The sequence below is a fragment of the Pyxicephalus adspersus genome, chromosome 4, assembly GCF_032062135.1.
Source record: "Pyxicephalus adspersus chromosome 4, UCB_Pads_2.0, whole genome shotgun sequence".
Taxonomy (NCBI): domain Eukaryota; kingdom Metazoa; phylum Chordata; class Amphibia; order Anura; family Pyxicephalidae; genus Pyxicephalus; species Pyxicephalus adspersus.
Genome location: NC_092861.1, coordinates 6,452,594 through 6,474,962, shown reverse-complemented (window position 1 = coordinate 6,474,962; position 22,369 = coordinate 6,452,594). Strand labels below are relative to the sequence as shown.

The 22,369-nt window shown below is 41.9% G+C and overlaps 1 protein-coding gene across 2 annotated transcripts; it reads left to right on the top strand.

The window, feature by feature from the left end:
• The first annotated feature begins 116 nt into the window (after nt 1-116).
• Nucleotides 117-21,668, top strand: HADHB (hydroxyacyl-CoA dehydrogenase trifunctional multienzyme complex subunit beta). 2 transcript variants are annotated; one of them, XM_072407276.1, is made up of 16 exons: nt 163-204; nt 5,895-5,957; nt 6,803-6,844; nt 7,955-8,054; nt 8,344-8,388; nt 9,734-9,833; nt 9,962-10,049; nt 10,854-11,041; nt 11,551-11,731; nt 12,012-12,133; nt 12,697-12,776; nt 13,745-13,792; nt 14,890-14,977; nt 18,213-18,315; nt 18,627-18,769; nt 21,197-21,668. In XM_072407276.1, the coding sequence occupies exons 2-16, from the start codon at nt 5,903-5,905 to the stop codon at nt 21,230-21,232; spliced, it is 1,419 nt and encodes a 472-aa protein (XP_072263377.1). In that variant the 5' UTR covers nt 163-204; nt 5,895-5,902; the 3' UTR covers nt 21,233-21,668. The 2 variants fall into 2 exon arrangements, with proteins under 2 accessions (XP_072263376.1, XP_072263377.1); XM_072407275.1 differs by lacking the exons at nt 18,627-18,769; nt 21,197-21,668 and having other exon boundaries at nt 117-204; nt 6,800-6,844; nt 18,213-18,368.
• Nucleotides 21,669-22,369: the final 701 nt, after the last annotated feature.

The following is a 22,369-nucleotide window of genomic DNA, read 5'->3' as shown; positions in this document are numbered from 1 at the left end:
CCAGCATTAATTATTTCTAACAAAATGAATGGTAATAGAATTATTTTACGTATATATCTGATAAGGGGAAAGCGATAAATTTAGTATTTTTGGAGACAGGCGCTTGTGGGCAGCCTCAGCAGGGAGACATTCAGGGGTCCTTGTGCTGAACTTGACGTCTGGGGCGGCTGACAGAGAGCGAACACCGAGCGGCGCAGAGCTGAGGTAAGTGCGCGGGGCGAATAATAATTCGGGATTTGCCCTGTAAAGCCGGTATGTCTTATTAGACTGCTGTAAAAATCATGACGTATCACCCTCTGTCATACCTAATAGGAAACTTTGTACTTAGTGTGTTAATCAACCAAAAAACTGAAATCCATAGCAAAGTCATGTATAGGCCTCGCCTGGCTCTGTGGAGGTCTCCATGGCAACGGTTTTTGGGGAGTTGGGTTCTATTCATCTTTATTCTGGTATTGAGATGCAGTGACCCCCTCCCCCACAAGCTTATGGAGATCATTGTAAAGATATATTCAGGTGTGTGTTCCTTTAAAAAGCACAAATGTATTTAATATACATGCAGCTAGCATAAGTACCTATCCCTGCCTTCTTATCAGCTGACCTGTACATCTGCACCCAGCCAATCAGATCAGGAGGATGAGTACAGGGATGGACTGATCAGATGCTTGCTGCTCCTTCATCGTCCAATTAGCAGGGAGATAACTGCCTAATGCAAAACATGGTGTACATGACTTCCAGTATGTTTCTTTTTCCATTTCTGTTTTTATATAGTCAGCTTTGTGTTGACTGGTGGCAGCCATTTTTGCAGGATTTTGTGATGAAGCGCCCCAAATGGGAATTAAACAGCCTGGGATCATGGGCAGAGTCATAAAGTGCCACTCTGCCTACAGAGGAATGCCAGTGTTTGATGAAGAGGTAGGAGAGGATCACGAATGTCCCCTGGGTGGGGAAACTTTGAAGTTCTCATCATCTGATGAATATAAAACATTAGCTGTGGCTGCAATATTCACCCTCTATCTAAAACCGCCCCCCACAGATTCACTTCCCGATCCAGTGCCACTTCTGCTCTGCATAGCCCTCACTTCCTGTGGGACCTGGGTGTCAGGGCTCCGCCCACATGCCCCTCCCCCCCAGACTCCTTGGGGAATTCTAATGGTACATCACCACTCTAATATTTAATATTCAGGTTAAAGAGGACCTGTCATCTTCAAATAGACCAAATACACCCGGGATAATGTAAGTGTACAGATTTGTTGGGCACCCCTCCCTTTCTAATCACATGCTCATGCTTGTCATGTGATGTCTGGGGGTGGGGCATTGAAGTTGAGCACTTTCATTTTGCAGAATACAACACTTGGGTAGTGACACCGGCAGGGTGACCCCCTAGGCTCACAGGAAGTAAGTCTATCACAGGAAGTAGGTCGTGGAGTCTACACGGAACAGGGAATGGAGCAGGCTGATCACGTGTTTAGTCATCTGATTTTATCCACATTGGTGATTGGATGATTAGTGTCCCTATAATACCTTAAGATGGTGCTTTGTAGAGGGCGAGTTGTTTGTATGTGGTAGCTGCCCCATATTTACACAGTACACAGCGTCACATGTATAAAGGTTACAAACAATGATTGGTGGTGTAGTTATCTTACACGCCATTGTCCATGAGTATGACTGGGCTTTCATTGGATGATCCCAAATCTCAAGAGAATGCAGCCTATCACAACGCAGCAGCTTGCTCTGGGATCCTCCACTGTCCCAGAATCTCACCACAAATCTACATGACTTCCTAAGGGTTATATTATTGTATTAATGAGAGATTCCTGCTGTTAGCAGAGGAGATTTAACTTTTACATGCAGGTTTTTGGCTAAATTCAGACAGGTGACTGATAATGGCTTTGGGAACGGCTATGGAGCTGTACACCCGGGAGTAGTCAGGTACCATTTCCTAAATATTCTAGTGTTTTTTTGGCTGTTCTCTTGCCACAGGTTGCAAAGGATCAAGGGGTCATATGCTGCCCGCTTTGGGATTACAGCTGGCCTTGGCGATCCCAAAAGCCTCAGAGGTTTATCATGAGTCCACCCACAGTTCCATCCTCTCCCATTCAAGTGAATCGGAGTGGCCTTTTGGGATTGACCCTGATTCTGTCCACCACCCCGCTTTGTGATCACCGCCCTTCCTCTTTAAGGTCACCGCCAGCCCTCCCCGCCCGCTTTGGGATCTTGCCTTTTAGAACATTTTAGCCTCTGCATGCACTTTAAATGCAATAATAAATTATTCCCATTGACAGAGGTGGACGGTCGCAGCATCATCACAGACTGCTGGATAAAAGACAAATGTATGAAATAGAACACCGCTCTGTTTCAGTTGTCCCCTGTAATATTTCTACAAGTCGCCCTCGGTTTGTTGTTTGCTAGCAGTCCTAAGGATGCGATGTATTTCCTGTTATCGGTAAATCCGGCAGAAAGCAGAGCGATCTGATCGGGGTGAAGCCCAAGTCTAACTCATGTCAGAGGTTTGTTCCAGGTCAGGGAAGGAGGGGACGGGGTGACGCCTCTACACCGCTCCTTCAGCTGACAATTACATCCAGGAGGTGACAACATTCTATTACCATGCAGCAGCATCTCACAACATGTAGTCACTCCCCATCTTTACAGGAGGGACAGCTTCACTTTGTATCAGTTTATTTACATTGTGCTGCTTCAGAACCAGGAAATTGGAGCTCAGGGCTGCAGATTTGCCATGTGGCTGTATTGTAGGAGGCGGCGTGTGATGTTTATCCAAATCGAGAAGTACAGGGCATGCCCCGGGCAAGCAGAGCACTGGCAGACACTACCATGACAGCTAGGAAGTTCTTTTATTTTGTGGAGCCACTGATAACCTGCAATATATGACATTGGTGTGTTTGGGTTTAGACCATAGAATGAAACCTGAATCGTTCTCTGTGAGGTATTACTTGCAGGTTTCCTTATCTCCCCCACACTGTGAGTGGAGGGTGAAAGGAGTAGCAGAAGACTGATGAGCTTATCTCTTTTACTTTGCTCTCTCCTCCTATGAGCATGGCTTTTTGCACCTGCACAGCTCCCACCCTGCCCCTTGCTGATAAGTCGAATTCAGGCCCTCACACGACTTTAATAATGTCCCCATAAAAATGTCACTCTATTATCGCTGTATTACTCAGGCCTCCAATCTATGAACCATCACAACATCCATCACCTACAAAATACCCCCAGCATTGGTTTTGTAGTGATCACATGACCACATTCCTGATTCTAACCTCCATATTGTTGGGGGTTGTCAGCCATAGCAAAACCTGCAGGGTGTTATAGTGGTATTTACTGCATGACATGGAGAAGAATTGCTCACAGACTATTGCAACAGATTGTGGGCCGCCCGCTGACCCCCTTCAAGGCTTTTGGGGCGCCTGTTGACCCCTTCAAGCCTTTTTCGCCGCCGGTTGACCCCCTTCAGGGATTTTGGGCCGCCCACTGACCCCCTTTGAGGCTTTCGGGGTGTCCGCCGCCCCCTTTGAGGTTTTCGGGGTGTCCGCCGCCCCCTTTGAGGTTTTCGGGGTGTCCGCCGCCCCCTTTGAGGCTTTCGGGGTGTCCGCCACCCCCTTTAGGGCTTTGTATGGCTTCCCTCGGGCACAATGTAACACCCAGTTAAATTTGCAGTGTGATTTTATGATCTGTGATTGTTCTATGACAAGGTGGAGAAATTGAGCAGCAGTGAGTATAGCGGAGGAGGTCATTGCGATGACATTGCTATGTAGGTCGCCTTACAATGACATTGAACCATCAGGGTGTAAATGCCCCATATGTGCTGTCAGTATTCCCCTCCCATGTGACTTTGTATTGTCCCTGTTATTCCACATGCAGGGAATTGGGTGAAAGGTGACACAGGGAAAGTAGGTGAAAGGTCTCAGCCTGGAGGCGTGTGAGCATTCTCCCAATGATAGAGAGGAGGGGGAGCGAATACTTCCTGTGGTTGTCAGGACATCAGATTTGCAGCATGTGCTTAATGTGTAAAAATAGCACTGAAACTCCGCTAATTAGAGCTCAGCAACGCTTTTTATTCAGCAGATTTTATAAGCAGCAGATTGTAGGTGGTTTAGTCTGTCGCCACCTTGTGGTTGCTTTCTGTCATTATAGAAACCAGAAATCAGTCATTTAAACCAGAACAAAACTTGTAGCAATATCTATACGCATGTAGATAGATCTAGATGTAAGCCCATCGCTTAACTTTAAAGTGGGCCCTGAAAGATTATGGAAGCCACCATTGTTAGAATTCCTAAAGCAAACATAGGGGAACCCTTGATATAACCTCAGGTAACCCCGGCTATAATTACTCTATACACAGATCACAGTATATTTGTATGGTGGTCTGTAGGATTCATATACTTTACATTGCTGGCGATTGGGAAGAATGTCACGCTTACAGATAGACAAAAAGATCATTGGTGTCACTTATACTGACCTGAGAGGTCCATATTGCTCGAGAAACCCCCAGCAACCACTAGAGGAACCCTGGTTGAGAAATATTTCCCTGGATGTAAAGCTGGCCATTTTGGTTTCAGTAGTGAGCACACATAAATGCAGATAACTGTGTGACTTTGCGTTGTTTGTCGGTCGGCTGAACGCTGGAGCTGCATCCTCATTCTGGGCTGGGGATTCAGAAACAGAACTAAAGTTCCACTCTTACAAATTAGTGATTTGACGGGTCATTACAGAAACACACAGACGATGTGCCTTCTGCGATATTCATTCTTGCCTGGCTCAAACACTGAGCTGCACATGTAGAGCTCCAGCTTTGGTTTCCAGGATCCTGACTTCCCCTGCACATGCCGGGAATCAATGAACTCCCATGCGCTTGTGCAGAAATACAAGCAAAATGGCCGGAGATCGTCGATTGGAATAGAATGACCGTGCCCTGCAGGGGAACAGGGACAGGCAAATATTGTTTAGTGCCACTTTTAAAGCCATCAAATTTGCCTATCTACTAAATGTTTATCGTTTTACAATTGTTTCTTCTATATGGTTTTGTTCTTGTCTGTGTCTAATTTTTGAAGCTGGCATCTTAGACTTAGGCTACATGCACACGAGCAATGATTGTCGTTAGAAAACTAACAATTAACGACCCATCAACGATTATTCACAATTATTTTGAACGATCGTATTGTGCACAATTCGGGGTATGCTATAACGATACTATCGTTCAAATATAATCCACCAATAATGGACACACATTAGATACGATCGTTTGATTGATGCAGGAAGTGACATGTACAGGAGAAAGAGTATCACAGAACCATCACTGAACTACTGTACACACGATAGCAAACAATCGACCCAATCAGATCAACCGGGTCAGTCGTTCGTTTCCAGCGACATTCCTCGTTCGTCATCATCAATGGCCAGTCGTTGTGCACTTTTTTTGTTAACGATCGGTCGTTAATCGTTTGTTTCCAACTATAAATATTGCAGGTGTGTACGTAGCTAAGTCAGCTTGAATTTTTATTGCTTAGGAGGAAACCTTAAATCAGCATTCATTACTTCCAAGGATGAAGCAGAGCCTGCAGGTGTAATGTGTAAGGTGTATGTGGCTAGCCTGGCCCCACCTCCTGAGTCTCTCCATTGGTCCTGTAATGTGATAGGCAGCCATGTTGACCTATAGGGAGGCAGCAGGAGGGTAGGCACAGCTGCTTGTATCCTTGGATCTTCTGACCATTCTGACCTGTAGTTTTATAAGGGTACCCTCTTTATGCAGTATGTGATAAAAGTGCTACATTTGGTTTGTTTCACAAGTTTATTTTAACAAGGCTTCAAATATTTAATCTTGGCAGCGGGTTTACTCATTGTGCAATCTGATACTTGTCTGACAAGGTTTTCTCTTGTTCTGGCAGAATCCAAGATGGCCTTCATGTTAAGACAAAGTGCCCGATGCCTCCCCACAACAAGCAGACTTGGTAAGAAGAGAACTACAATCTCCACAGCTCTCAACATCTTCATCATCATTACATTTTTTTTTTTGGTATTGTGCTGAGCACAGCTTATTGTATTATAAATGCTAATGAATACATTGTGCCTGTGTGTATGATAGTGGTAAGAAACGTTCAGTGACATCATGTCTCGGTAACAGATTTTATTACATTCATACAGGAGAGCTGCTGGTTAATAAACCTAAAAGCATGCCTCTCACAATATTTCAGCGGTGATAGTTGTATTTATTCGAAGAGGAACTAAACTGAAAAGTGCCTAAAATTAAAAAAAAAAAATCGGTCCAGAGGTGTCTTCCATCAGGTCCCCCGTTGTCCCAGAGCCAGCATGCCGGCCGGCGCCATCTCACCTCCTGGTTCTTCTTGGTCACCCGACCCAGGCGCGAGATTGGGTGACATAGGTTGGAAAAAAAATTTGCACAGAAGGAGCACCCAGGAGGCAATCGAATGAGGGGGCGGTGCTGCACCAAAAAAAAGCGTGTTGCACCTAAGAAAAAAAAATAATTTTTACCTTACATAAAAAAAGGATTGACTACACTAATTGTAAAATTTTTGGTGAAATTTCTGAGTTTAGGTACACTTTAGGTACAATCTGTTTGTTTGAAGTTCAGCTTGAAATATGCAAAGGTCAAGACCCCCCAGTCTTAAACCAGCTCCATTTATCCTCTGCACAATCATCTTAATCTAAAACCTGCTGAACATTGCTGATACCCCTCATGTACTAACCCAACTTATGACTGAAGACTTATAATAAATGTGTTACTGATACCACAGATCTATTACTCATCTTCTGCTTTTCCTTTTTTTTGTAGCAGGGGTCAGACCCATCAGCTGCTCCTCCCAGCTCCAGGTACCAGGTAAGGTTCTATTGGATGTCTTATTTTTCAGCCAGGAATGTTGTCAGGAATACAGATGGGGTCCCATATGACAGCTGCCTTGGAAGCATATGTGCAGTTTTTGTTTTTGTTTTTTTTCTCCCTAGCAAGCTGATGGCAGGTAGGCTCTTGGTTCAGCTGTGATAACACTTATTGCAGCTGTTAATTCCAATAAAAGCTGGAGCTTAGAGGGGTACAGGCTTAAGGTGCGTACACACTTCCAATTTTTATCGTTCAAAACGAATGACGAACGATCGATTGGGCAAAAATCGTTCGTAAAAAAAGTAACCAACGACGCCGACGAACGAGGAATGTCGTTGGAAACGAACGACCGGACCGGCGGATCGGATTGGACGACGATCGTTGAACATCGTTCGTGTGTACGATCATTCGTTGATCGTCCATGGTCTGAGCATGCGTAATGAACGAACGTTCGTTCACTTTCCTGTCGTGCACATAGTTCCTCTATCGCTCAAACGATCGTATCTATTGTGTGTACAATATCTACGAACGATCGTGTCCTTATCTCTATGTGCAGGCTAGGTGCTATACGATCGTTCGTAGATATCGTGCAGGATCGTTCGTCGTTCGTTTTCCAACGATAATAATTGGAAGTGTGTATGTAGCTTTACAAGCAAAGATAAGATTTCAATGTAACTTGTCACAAAGAGAAGATAGTACAAACAGTGTTTTATATTTGTCACTGATTCATTAAAGCTCTCCAAGACTGGGAGACATGTGAGAACCTGGGTGATCCATCAAACCTCGAATGGATTTCTTAAATATAATTTGCTAATTTTGCAGAGCTTTAATAAACCAGGGCCTAAGTGTCTTTAGAATGTCTTTGCACACGACAACTTAGTGACCGATCAATGGACCAGAACCACACTTGTAATTCATAAAGGGTGTTAGGGAAAAAGTGTGATCCAGGATGCTGCGAGGTGAGATGGAATTCTTCTTCCAGAGCAAAAACTTTTCCAGGTGCCAAGGGAAATTTGTCCGGACTAGAGAGAGACTGAAATTATTTTATTTATTATTTTAGTATATTTGTTTTCAACCTAAATAAACAACCATCCCCATATTTAATTCTAGCTGTGCAAACAAAGAGTAAGAAGACTCTTGCAAAGCCGGGTGTGAAGAATATCGTCATAGTTGATGGCGTCCGTACTCCATTCCTACTCTCTGGAACCACGTATGTTCCCATTACCTTCATTTTCTTCAGTGTCCACTGAGCAGTATAATTATATGTGGGGTTTTTTCCTACCTGGATAAATCTAGAATATTTATTATTTTAGTGTCAAGAACTTTAACAGATCTTTGTTCTCAGTTCTGAGCTAGTTCGCCCCTTATCCCAAGCACAGGCCTCCCTACCTCATGGTGCTTGGTGAATACATCCCAATGTGTCGAAAATATTAAAACTCAGATAGTGTTTATGAGGTTGGGCTTATGTAGAAAGTAACTTTCTGTTTTATGTCTTTTAGATTTGCAGATCTGATGCCTCATGACCTGGCCAGAACAGCATTACAGTACGTATCTTGTAGTCATTCTGGGGGTAATGTGCACACACATGGATACTAGTACATAGAAGTGAACCTGTGTGCCATGTACCTTTCTTCTGTTATCCCGGAAATCTCTTGGGCACCTGGGAGCTTGTGTTCTGAAACTCACATTTTCCCAGCCTGGAGCTCTGCTCATTGTATCATCACACAATGCAATAAGCTTCCTTTTTACTTCATTTTATTGGGCACTGAAATTCCCACACAGCATTGTGGGGACACAGGCCAAGCTATAGATTCACACTGCTGCAATACCATGCATTTGTCAAACAAAGAGGTTTATCTGGGTATCCAGAAGATGATTGTAATGGTTCACACATATACTTTGTCTTTTCTGGTCCTCAAATGAATCATGATTGTTTAATCGTGGAATGTAACGCAAACTAAACACATGGTTTAAATACATTGGTTAGTGTTTTACATTCTTAAGGATTTGTTGCAGAGCCCCCCTCTTCTCTTCTCTCTCTCTTGTCTTCTCTTTCCTCTCTCTTGTCTTCTCTTTCCTCTCTCTTGTCTTGTCCTCTCCTCTCGTCTTGTCTTCTTGTCCGATCCTCCCCTCTCTTGTCCTCTCCTCCCCTCTCTTGTCCGATCCTCTCCTCTCATGTCCTCTCCTCTTTCCCCTCTCCCCTCTTTCCTTTTATCCTTCTCTCTTTGAACAGACATGATGGTGCTGATTCCATACACAGACATAGAAGCTGAATTTCCGATAAACATTAATCATTCACTGACTCAGTCTTTGTAATAACTCAGCAATGTCATTATATTATTGGAATTGTAGCAGTAGTCACCATATAAATCATATCATTTCCTTATTGTCTTTATGTTGCAATCTTTTAATTGCAGCAGCTGCTTGCACAAGTTTTTCCTTGTTTTCTCAAATAAACTTGTGTTAAACACGTCACTTACCATTCAGTGAAAATGCAACCTTGCTCAATTTGTCTGCCCTTTAAAAAATTAAAATGATTCAACAAACAATATCATGTAATAAGATCATAGCATGGTATGTATCCTAACATCTAAGCAAAAGCTAATAGCTGATATATTCTGCATAGAAAAAATTCCTCAGAGCACATCCAAGCAGAATTGCTTCTTTTACCCTTTTATTTACATTCTTTTATCGATTAATTTAATTTTTATATATCGTCTTGTATACTACACACAGAGTGCACCAGACAGGCAGTGACTTTCTGACCTAATAAAGTTTGAACCGTGTAGATACCCGCACACACACAAACATTTGTCTGGAGTTCTGCCTTAAAGTAAAATTACCTACCCCATGTTTCCTACCCTCTGATGCTTCTCTGCATTGATTCAGGGGTTTGCTGAATCGGACAAACATTCCCCGGGAGACTGTTGACTATATTGTGTACGGCACCGTCATTCAGGAAGTAAAAACCAGCAATGTTGCCCGTGAGGTGAGTGTGTTTATTTCTGGGGGGCCAGTGCAAGTATGTCTCACCAGAATATGCACTACATTTGGCATATGTCAGACTGATTGGTGTAAATTCTAATCGATATGAATGTTCTGTCTGTTCCTGTACAGGCTGCTCTTGGAGCCGGTTTCTCTAATAGGACTCCCGCTCACACCGTCACCATGGCATGCATCTCCTCCAACCAAGCCATGACCACAGGTTTGTATTCTGTAAGCAGTCCCTAGAATTTCCCCTGGAATGTTTCTGTAGTTAGAGAAAGATAAAAGCTGCTGTGGTGCAAGTGATGAATTGCCTAGCACTGAGACAGGAACCAGCGCTGCGGTGATGAAGTGGCTGAACCTGGGGTACATTTGTCAGGTCCCTTAGTACAGCTGATACTCCTAATAAAATTAATTCTGCAACCAGGAAACCAAACAAATATTATATTTATATACAGAATTGGGCTTTTTGCATTGCACTCACATATACGCTGATATAATCGGTTGCATTGTCAAATCGTCTCAATCCCGACGCAAACCTGTTCAGATTTGTTTCAACATTGCCAGCAGAGCACAAATGCCTTACAAACAGCAATGTTTTGTCCTGATGTTGATGCTTAGCATAGATATATCAAGTGGCACTGGATAGATGGTGGGGTGACTCATTACAGTGGATGGTCGTTTGTTTTATTAGTAACTTCTGCAAGGTTGCTTGACTCATGAAAAGACTTATCTGGATGGGACCCTTTAATGTTGTTTATATTTGGATAGTTGTGGGGCTTGATGGTTGTGACAATAAGACAGCTTGTCATAGCTTAGTGACTGGGAATATAGAATTATAGTTTAGGGAAGTGATGAATATAAAATGAAATAAATGGCAAAAAACAAAAAAATCCATGGTCATTGTATGCAGGAACCCCTTTGAACTTTTATATGAGCAGAGGACTGACTAGAGAAAATTGTTTTTTTTTTTTGTTTTTTGTTTTTTTGTGTCTTCACATATACATTTTCTGCTATTTTACAGGTGTCGGACTAATTGCATCCGGTCAGTGTGATGTAGTGGTGGCTGGAGGCGTTGAGTTCATGTCCGATGTCCCCATTCGTCATAGCAGGAAGATGAGGAAAGCCATGCTGAGTCTTAACAAAGCCAAAACCCTCGGACAGAAGCTTTCTCTGGCAGCCAAAATCCGCCCTGACTACTTTGCCCCAGAGGTAACGCAATTTAACACCTTGAGATCTAGATTTTTTTGCAGCTAATTCAGCTGTGAAATGGTAGAGCCTCGTGTTGCAGGAAAGGCGCTGGTATTTCGGAGATTACAGACTGCTACTTAGCTCATATAGACAGATTGACAGTCTCATGAAAGCACAGTTTCAACCTGCAAAATATAGATTGATTTAAGCTAGTGGAGACTTAGTCTAAGCAGGCCAGGGGTGGCTTTGAGAAACTCGGCCACTTGGCTCTGAATGCGCAAGCTGAGAGACTTTCTTTAATGTCAGAAGCTGGGACATAACAGTTGATGTGGGCAATAGTAAAGCTTTGTGTACAGCCTGGACAATGCAATCTATGAACTACAAGGTGTCTGAACTCCAGCAGTATCATTGGATTAGGTATTTTATAGCCATTGCTAGGGTTACATTAAATGAGTGGAAAGATTAACGTGTTTTTTTTAGCTAAAATATCTTTTTGACTATATAAAAAAAAAAAATGTTCTCTAATTTAGCTCCCAGCCGTCGCAGAGTTTTCTACCAGTGAGACAATGGGTCACTCAGCAGACAGACTGGCTGCAGCATTCGCCGTGTCTCGGGTAGAACAGGACGAGTACGCCCTGCGCTCACATACTCTGGCCAAGAAAGCCCAGGATGCTGGATATCTGTCAGATGTCATCCCTTACAAAGTACCAGGTGATTTCCCCCCCCCCCCCTCTTTTTTTAATCTGATTCATGTGCAATCATTCTTTATTTGCTAGAAGCAACATTTAAGTGTATGGTTAATGTTCTAAATTTAAATTTATTTTATGGTTTGTATACCTCCCTGGGAATGAAGTAATGTGATCATTGAGGCTACAATACCTTCTTCACTTTAAATTCTTATAGCTGAGAACTGCAGAGAAAGAGCGAGGAGTGAATGCAAACCAAACATATATAGAACCACCACTCTGACCTTCTTTTCTTTCAATTACAGGTAAAGATACAGTGGAGAAAGACAACGGAATCCGGCCCACCTCTATGGAGCAAATGGCAAAGCTGAAACCAGCTTTCGTGAAACCATACGGGACAGTTACTGCCGCCAACTCCTCCTTCCTGGTAATCACTCCTAGAGCTTTCTTATTTCCACCTTTGCAAGATGATGCATATTTATTGGTTCCAATAATCAAAGGGACTCTAGCAAGAAACATTTTTATTATTAGGACCTGATAGATTTTTTTTTTTGGGTTGAACAGTGGCACTTTTACTGGCATGAGCAGTGTTCTCCCCTTTTAGTCGAGCTCACCACCCGGCTGTTTTGGAAGAGTTAGGTTACAATACAGGGGCTGCCACCCACCTACAATTTCTTCCCACTCAGCTTAAAAACATTTCTGGGTTGAACACTGATGAGTATTTTGTATTATATTGGGACCACTGTAAGACAGGGTAGAATGTCTTGGCTATTTTGCATTGCACTTGGGGCACTCTAATGCAGGGTACATTTAGTACATTATTATTATTACCAGTACAACAATCCCTTCACATTTCTAAAATTGTGTCAGTGGAGATTGCAAACTCATAAAGCAAGTTGTCTTCCTGCTTTTGGTCATATTTGAAGAAATCCTTCATTGTGGAGGCTTTTATATCCTATAATACAGTTTTCATTGTCCTTTTCTTTCCAGACGGATGGGGCTTCTGCTGTGCTGATCATGTCTGAGGAGAAAGCTCTGGCCATGGGATACAAGCCTAAGGCCTACCTGCGGTAAGCAAATCTCTCTTTTGCTCCAATTTTTCCAGGTTGAAAAAAGGCAGAAGTCCATCAAGTTCAACCACTGGGGACATAAACATATCCCAGATAAAACACATAGACATAGTTCTATATTGTGACTCATATTTTTAGAAACCACCCAAAAAAGAGCTTTTCCCGCTCCTCTCCTGCAATACCTACCACAGCCAATGTTTGTTGGATCATATCCCTGTCTGGGGTTGCAGAACTCTTACTTAGGCTGACCTCACAGTTGACAAATATTTTTCACTTTTTGTCTTTTCCAATAGTAATAACCAAAAAAAAAAATCTTGCACACTTCAAGCTCTTGTGCCCAGAGACATCGCTTGCTATAAAAGATAAACATACAAAGAAAGATGTGTAACCAAAAACAGATAATCCAGGTGATCAGCGCCTGAATGCTGAGATTCCTTCAGGTTTGCCATTGTTGCGTATTATTATTAAACAGGATTTATATAGCGCCAACATATTACGCAGCGCTGTACAGGGGTGGCAAATGACAAATACAAACGGTGACACCGGAGGAGGAGGAGAGGACCCTGGTCTGTTTAATATTGAATCTGATAAGTCTTTGGTCTTGCTGGGGACCACGGCTTGCCGTGTGCTTAAGGATGGAGTTGTACAGTGATATCCACATTGCATAGACAATCATATTTTATAGTAACAGTGCTATTACTACATTTCCCAGCATACCTCTGGCAGGCTCTGTAAGCATATACGACAGTGTATTCAGGCTTAGAAACACAATTTACCAAAGCTCACAATGCAGTGTAACCATAGAACTCTGAACATAATGTTCTATAGGAAAACTGAGTGACCCATAAGACACTGGACTGTTAGTATCTCCATGTTTTTTGCAGGCTTGTAAGGACAGCATTATCATCGCAGACAGGCATTTTTTTTTCTTGCTTAGATTTAATTTAAACTTTGTTTCCTCTTCTTAGGGATTTTGTCTATGTATCTCAGGACCCCAAAGATCAGCTTCTCCTTGGGTACGTATGAACGTTCTTACATTACTGTATACATTACCATATTGTAATAATGAAGAGTAGCAACATTTGGACTCCTCCAGGTTCTGTACCATATAATATTATTATATACTGTATTTATATAGCGCCAACATATTACACAGTGCTGTACAATAAATAAAGGTTGCAAATGATGGACAGATACAATGACACAGGAAGAGGGGAGGACTCTGCTCGAAAGAGCTTACAATCTAAGAGAAGGTGGAAGTAGCACTTCCTGTTAAGGTACATGGTGTACCTAAACCAACCTCAGAGGTCAAATTTAGGCAACCTGCGGTGTTTGTGCCTTTGTAAATCTTTATAAGGTTATTATAGGTTGATATCATTCCGCCACAACCTCTATCTGGAAAATGTAAATTGCACTCTGGTATCTGGGATGTGCCTTTAGGTAGATAAAATGATTGCAGTCCCGGCCTCCATATAAATCGATTGCAGTCCTGGCCACAGTGAACACTTCAGCTGCAAGTTACTGTGCACACTCCAGCTCGAAACTAAAGCAGCTCCTATTGTTTTTATTGTTTTGTTCGGTTGAGGCTACCCCTCTGTCAGCATATGTGTAGTAACTATACCTAATGTGTGATCCCAGATAGGGTATGCCATTACATTTCTTAATGATAACTATATATTACTGTGAAAGTACAGTTATTCTCTAACTTTGGGGATACTCAATGGGAATCTTTCATAGACAACAGCACCACCTGCAGGACAAGTTTGGATCTACAGCACCAACTTTTATGTTTTAGATCATAGTTGGTTCAGTGGACTCCTAGGGTTCCTTGAAGGAGTTCTAGGGATTCCTTGAGCAATTTGCACCTCCCAGGTCACCAGTGATCTTTTTGGCTGTCTGTAAGGGTGATATTCCTCCCACTTGATCATCATGTAAGAAGCATTAGTCCTACCACACTACTGCACTGTGAGTTGTGGATATAGTAATTATAGCAGGGGTTCTCTAAGACCTAAATATTAATTTTTCAAAGGTTCCGCTATTATAAAAAAGGTTGAGAGAAGCTGTTTTGGTTGTTTGGGATTTGTAATAAATCTATGTAATATTTTTATTGCAGGCCAACCTACGCTACACCCAAAGTGCTTGAAAAAGCCGGTTTGACATTAGCCGACATTGATGCCTTTGAGTTCCACGAGGCCTTTGCTGTAAGATATAAATATGCTATCTTTGTATTTATGATTGATCTCGCTTTTCAACATTTCCTCCAGTTTTTTCCATTTTTTTAAAACGTGCATAGTTCTGACATTTTGTAGTGCAGTAAAAAAAGGTAAGGTGCAATGCTATTCAATGTACAAGTCAATGTCTCTCCCACAGTCACACACTAATGTCATCTTGTGATGCTTATATATTGTTTAAACAAGAAAGACAAATAGGATACTTATCCAGAAGATACTTTTTGTTTTGCTCAAATTCATTCCCCCGTTTTCCTGTAGATGGCGATCTTGTCTGTCTTTAGCATATTGAATAAAATACAAACATAAATACATTCTTAGTGTCAGACCTCAGAAACAAACTCCCATTGACAGACCCCAGCTTCTATAAACACAAATGTCCAACCATGGGCAAACATACTTGTTTACATCAGTGGGGGTAAGTGAGCAGCAAAAGTCAGGCAAACACTACTGCTTTCACTAGTCTTGTACTGGGACAGACGCCGTAAGGGAACGCATTTCCAACCCATCAGATATCATCTTTACCCCCTATTGCTTCTATTAGTAGCAGAACTACAGGACTGTATAAATATGCTGACTTTAAGGCCAAGTTTCAGATAGCAGGGAGAACAGACGTTCATGGGCAGCTTGCAGCCATTGGCACCCTACCAGCCTGACCTCAGCCGCCCCCAACCGCTGTGCTAGTTCTTAATGAGCCATTGTTTCAACACTTTACCAGGGTTGATCCTGAACTGCTCCCCATCATCCCTATTCACTCCTTATGATCGCCCCAGTATGAGATGTTGTCATGTATCTTCTACATGTATCTTCTTACCTGCAGGTGTGGTTCACAGGCGTGAGGAAGTGCTATCCACAACATCACTGCCTGTCTGAACTAGCTGCAAACCTGAACTTCAGGATATGCAAATATTAGTAAAATACAAAAGACATGTATGCTCAGATCCCAGTATTCTTTGTGGGTTTGGGTAGTAATCTGGTGTATAACTTTTTCTGTGTAGAACATGGGCGTCAAACTCTGGCCCCCAACATCCTGTGTTTTGTCCTCCAAAGAAATCCTAATTATTAACTGCAGCTGGCCCGCTGCTGCATTGAAATAGTGCCGCTACTACAATGTCCGGCATCACTCGCATCTTTAGACTAGCGGGTTCTCTGCCTAGGCGTGGCCCCGCATTGGACTGTTTTATAGAGGCAAGTAATGCTGGGAATTTGAGTAGCAGCGCTATTTCAATGAAGAGGGAGTTCGGCGGCCACTCGTAACATTTAGCTCCGCATTGGCTGTGTCTGGCATTTCCAGCACTCCCCCTCAGCTGTACTTTTCCTTGTTACTCCAAGACATGGACTTGAATGGTTGGATTTTCATAGAAGAATATTGTTATTATTATTGTTAGCCTGTGCAAAAAGGTTACCATTGAAATTTAACTCAGAAGGCTACAAATAGAAAAAGAGGCAAGATTTTTTCTTTTACAAATTTTATGCCTCTTTCTCTATTATAAGCGTGTTCCAGATTGAATGTGAAGCAAAACCTCTTTGTTTCCATATGAAAAGGGTTTATATCTAATGAGAAGGAAAACTTTCCTCAATTTTGGCCAGCAACTTTCTCTGAGTTTTTAATTTTGTGGCCCTCTGTGTATTTGAGTTTGACACCCCTGGTGTAGAAGATCCCTGTAATAAAGACCGGTCACTGCTGCACCATCACCTTATGTAGGGTGACTGGTCTTGTATCAGCCCCCTCCTGTAGTTGGGGCGACCAGCTTGGCCCCTCCAACTCCCATAGGCTCTGGTCTGTGCACAGATTACATGCAGCATGATTGGGGTTCTGACACTATTGCAAGGTAGTTCTCAAGGCATTTTGTGCAAACTAAGTGGATTTATAGTGTGTGTGTGTGTGTGTGTGTGTGTGTGTGTGTGTGTGTGTGTGTGGCTGGGCCCACCACCCGGCTGTTTTTGAGTGGTTACTGATGAGTTGGGTCACAGTTCAGGGGCTTCCACCCAGCTTACAAACATTTCTGGGTTGAGCACTGATATATATATATATAAAGTCTACATCCCATGTTAATAGGGCAGTGCAAGCTTTTGGAACTCATATTCAGCTTAATTGTTTGTTAAAAGAGCTATTCTTGGTGCACATAGGAGTGATGATTAGGATGAAATGACAGCCAGCGGTGATGCCTTGCACCATTCTGCAATTCTAGGGAACACAGGCAACACTGACTGAGCTGCTTAGGTAGGCGCTCATTACAGTAAGTGACCAAAAAAGCTTTGAACGTTATAGCCCTTTCTTCTTCTAGAAGCCTCTATATGCTCGCTATGCTGGTCCAGCTCCTCCACCCCTCACTTCCCTATAAAATCTTTTATGTAGCTAATGAGGGAAGAGTGAATACTAAAGAGTAAAGGGTCACTTAAGTGCCAACTCTGAGGGTCTGCTGGAATCTCATCCAACATGACAACACCCAGCAGCAATCTGTTTTCAACCTTTGTACAGGGGAAACTTTTGCAGGTAAATTCCATCCTATAATATGGCAAAGGTCCATCTAATCCTATGGAAAGATAGTTGGAAAAACAAATATTCTGAACTTTAAGGTCTGTTACATTTTAATGCATGCTAAAATATTCTTTGTATGCTGGATTGGCTTTTGCAGCACACTTCACATTTCCTGTCCTGAGAGATTATTTTCATCATGAATAGTGCAATGAACATTAAGTAGTCAAAGAATATTCATAAACGCCATCTATGACTGGCTGTAGACTTAAAGTGCTGAGGTCAGGGGGTGAGTGGATGTTTGTATTTACAGCAATGTCTTTACACTGATATTTATCTTGGCTCATCACACAGATGACAAGCTCAGGCATTGATTTACATGTTCCCTCTATTTACCCCGGGTAATCCAATGCAAAGGTTGGGCAGTTCACGGGAGCTTGGCTCAATAACAGTATTCTGAATGGAGTATTGTAACATTTAATATTGGTGAGAAAGTGTCGTTCATCATCAAGTACATTTTAGGTTTGGATATCAACAAGGCTTGCAAGCTCTGCCAGTTTTGCACAGGGAAGCACAGAGACCCACAAATAACATTATTGGCATAAAATATGGTATCAAAAACATTTTATATTTACATGAACAGGATGAGGAGGGAAAGCAGTAAGCAGGAAGGCTAGATATAATCATATTGAATTTCAGCTTTAAGATTGTGTGTTTTCTTTTTTACAGGGGCAGATCTTGGCCAATATGAAAGCAATGGAGTCTGAATGGTTCGCCCAGAATTACATGGGAAGAAAAACAAAGGTGACTTGCCTAGTTTCATACGATAAATGTGGCCATCAGCTGTGGAACTAACTATGCTGCTTCTAATGTGCATTTAGACCCTCTGCTTTTTTTTTTTTCTCCAACCAGACCTTAGAATATGTGAAAAGAATTGAATTCTCACAAAAATTCAGAGGTCTTTCCAAACTTCTTCTGAAAATGTTGGGTTACATGATCCCGGTCTTGGTACTTTTTGAGGGTCCATGAGGCATAGCGCCTGATTTAATAAAGCTCTCCTGGAGAGGATACACTTTCATCAGTGAAGCTGATGAAGGTCATTTGCTAGCAAATGTTTTGAATCCTTGACCAGATTCATTCCAGGTTTTAACAGCTGGGGTGGATCACTGTCTCTCGGTCACCCTTTTGCCGCTACGGGCTGTCGTCTGGTGATGGCAACTGCTCATCGGTTGAAGAAGGAAGGAGGACAGTATGGAGTGGTGGCAGCCTGTGCAGCAGGAGGACAGGTGAGCTTTTTATACAGTCTGCTCAATTATTTTTTTTGTTCCTTTTGATCATAAGTAGGAGCAGACATGATTGCTTATTTCATGTTTAATTATTTGTGATATGTAGTGTTTTAGGAGTACAGATTTGCTGCCTGGGTTGCCCAGGAATTATTCTACTGCAGGAATTTCTTTACAGAAAATGTTGTCAAACGATTCATGTCCGCATGTCATTAAAGCTTACATACCCAGCACAAATCTAGCAGTGGGCTTGATATATTTAAAGCTTTCCATCACTGGTGAAGATGCACTATCATGGGAGAATCTGGGTGATCAAACAAACCTGCAAATGGTGGAGTGAAGGGTGCTTTGTTGTTCTCTCCTCCATGGATATGCATAGTGGTTTTTCCTGATCAGTCGTTCATTGACCCGCCTATTGAGGAAGTCTTTTTATATAGACCCATATATCATACTTCAATTTGCATACACAACTAAAGGAGTCCGAGCAATGACTCCTTGCCACTGCTCTGTTTAGCAGAGATTCCATTGGAGATATTAAAAAAAAAAAAAAAAAGTAATGGGTGCACCCTGTATTTGATATTTAATTTTTTTCTTTCATAGAAATTACACATCAGCCTAAATTAAATTTAATTGACCCAAAACCCTTACAGGTCCCCCTTAGGCAAAAAAACAATATACTAAAAAGATGCCATAGCAAGGAGAAATTGTGTGCTACAAATAGTATGTTTTTTTTGCACATTGTATACAGGCTACACATTTCATGCTGTTTGTGATTTGTTAAGATGTTCTAATTCCTTCAGGTAATCTCGTTATGACTTGTTGTTCCTGTTGTCAATGAAGTTTGTAGATAAATATAACCTCATTTAACTTGTCTGTTCATTCCTCTCTGCTCATCTCCCCGGAGCTCATTGTCAGAGGATGATCTCAGCACATTATTAATTAACAGATCATTATAGCAAGTTGTGTCTGTGTTGGAGTGGTGCATCCTGAGGGAGAGAATTCCCCGACCTCTAAGCAGAGAATAGACCTCACAGCACCTGTCGCTGTTCTCCCTCCTCTCCCGCCTTGCTGTTCCTCTTTGTCTTATTTTGTGCATATGTTTGGTTAGCCAAATATCTGCACCTGGGCACACTGCCGCACTGTGCAATCACCGCTGAAAGGGACTGTATGGCAAATCTTCTTTGTATTCTGTCGCTATATATAAATTATGTATATAGAAAAACTGCAAGAATCTGACATACAGCCCGACGTCTTTCATGGATTCCATGAACGGCAATTGGGAACAACCACTATACAAGACAAGGGAGGAAAGCTCAGTAGCATTCTGTTTACTAATCCTCCCCGCTCCACTTTCTATAGAACAGAGCAGCCTAGTGTACAGAGATCTTTTGTTCACCTGTCACTAGGAAATGTCATGAAAGATCACTTCCAGCGACAGAAAATGGGCGTGTGTACATAGCCATAGGCTACATATACAATTTTAAATGTACCCTGCCAGGAATTTGTCTTCTAATAGGCAGTTTTATCCTCACCCAAACTATTTCTCTCCTGCTCTATCATCACCTATTAAATCTTCCCAGTGTGTAATGAATCAGCGATATATTGCAACAAATGCTTAACAATAAAAAAAAAAATAATAATAATAATAAAAAAAAAAAAAACCTAATGAATTCGAAAACCAGTTTTTCGTTATTGTGTGCAATTTTTTTAAGAGGTGCCCAGGCTTTTTAACCTTGTCTCTGAATGGATTTCAAAAAATAAATTTGTATTCCTTGTGCTTTATTTTGTTTTCTATATCACCGACATATTATGCAGTGCTGTAAAATGTCCAAAGTCATGTCTCTAACTGTCCCTTAAAGGGGCTCACAGTTTCTGCCATAGTCATATGTAAATAAAACAGTCTTTTGAGGCAAGACAACCTACCTGGATGTTTTTTTTTCCCTGTGGGAGGAAACCCACGCAAACACTGGGAGAACATACAAACTTCTTACAAATTGTGTCCTGGCTGAGAGTCCGACCTGGGACCCAGCACTGCAGTGGCAGGATTCTAGTCACTGTGCCACATTATTAGAGTTTTTACAACATGCATCGTCCACCCCTGATGAAGTGACCTCTATTTTATTAGTAGATCTTTCAAATGAGAAAGGATGAGACCGTGCAGGGCAGAGTAGGTTTCTAAATTGTTTTTGGTCTGTAAAATGGTAAATCCTAATGATGTGCTAGGAGCAGAAACCATATGACCAAGAGATGAAGCCAGATCATTGAGGATCCCATAACCTGCATATGTGTTTGGGAACGCTTCTGCATAAGCGTCAAATATAAAACTGTAAATGTATTTATTATTTTTACTAGTTTCAAAGCGTTTTCAATAAAAAAAAATAAAAAAAAACAGTTGCAATGAATGACAGATATTTTTTTCTTTGTTTTTAGGGTCACGCAATGATCGTGGAAGCATACCCCCAGTAACATGTAGCTTCATTTCGGGTCCCAACCCATGCACCAGAGTAATGCACTAATAAACAAAGAATGTCTTTCTCCTGCAAAGGATAATTTTGCCGCACTGTAAATATTTTTTTAGTTGCCTTGTTCGCGGTCTTCAGTAATATACTGATTTGTACTTGGCACCAAGCAAGTTCTGCAAAATTGGATTCAGTTGCCTAATGATGGATTGGGTCAAAGTAGGTGCCCATGGCCATTCCTTGCTTTTCCTGCAGAAGAAAAGAGAAGTCACTGCTGAAATACAGACAGATGAATTGATGTTGAATAAAACCTGTGTTGCTCACCGCTTGAAAACGATCTTCTGGAAAAGTGAACATCTTTCCCTAACCGTGTCAGGGTCTCCGCAGGTAATGTGGAGTGAAGGGAAGTTTTGAAAATTTAATAAAAATGTAATTTTGCAAAATTTGTTTTGGTTTGATTTAAAACACCTTCAAGACTGAGCTTTCCATATGCAGCCTGTAATTATCATAAATGAGACATAACAAAACTCTAAACAAATTCTCTAAGGGATAACTGCTCCTGGAAATCTCCATTCAGAGGTGTCTTGCATCGGGTCCCGCGTTGTCCTGGAGCCGACGCTCTGGGCCCCGCCATCTTCTCCTCTTCCTGGTACTTCTTCCTATGTCACCTGACGCAAGATAGGGTGACGTAGGATGGAAAAAAACTTGCCGATCTCACTGTGTATGCGTGAGATCTGCCAAAATTTCTGCGCAAAAAGGCTCCTTCTGCACATGCACAAGATGCTTGGGTAGGTGCAGAAGAAGCACCTCCCGGGATGTGTGATGTAGGTATCCTTGGAGGGTTTACGCACTCGTTCATTCATTAGGGGCCAGTGCTGTACCCTTTTTTTTTTTTTTTTTTTTTTTTTTTTTTCAGTACGCTTTAAGTGCAGAATCGATCAGAATGTGCAAATATCTGTAGTTGCTACAAGAACTTGGCTTGTTGTGTCTATTCCTTGTTTTTATCCCTTTCTCATTATCCCGTCTGCTGCCTTTGTGAGTACTGGGAGTACTGGAGCCATTCATATGAACAACATTTACAAGCATTGGCACCTAGACTGATAAATTCAGGACAGGTAACCTCTAATGTCATCTAATCATCTAG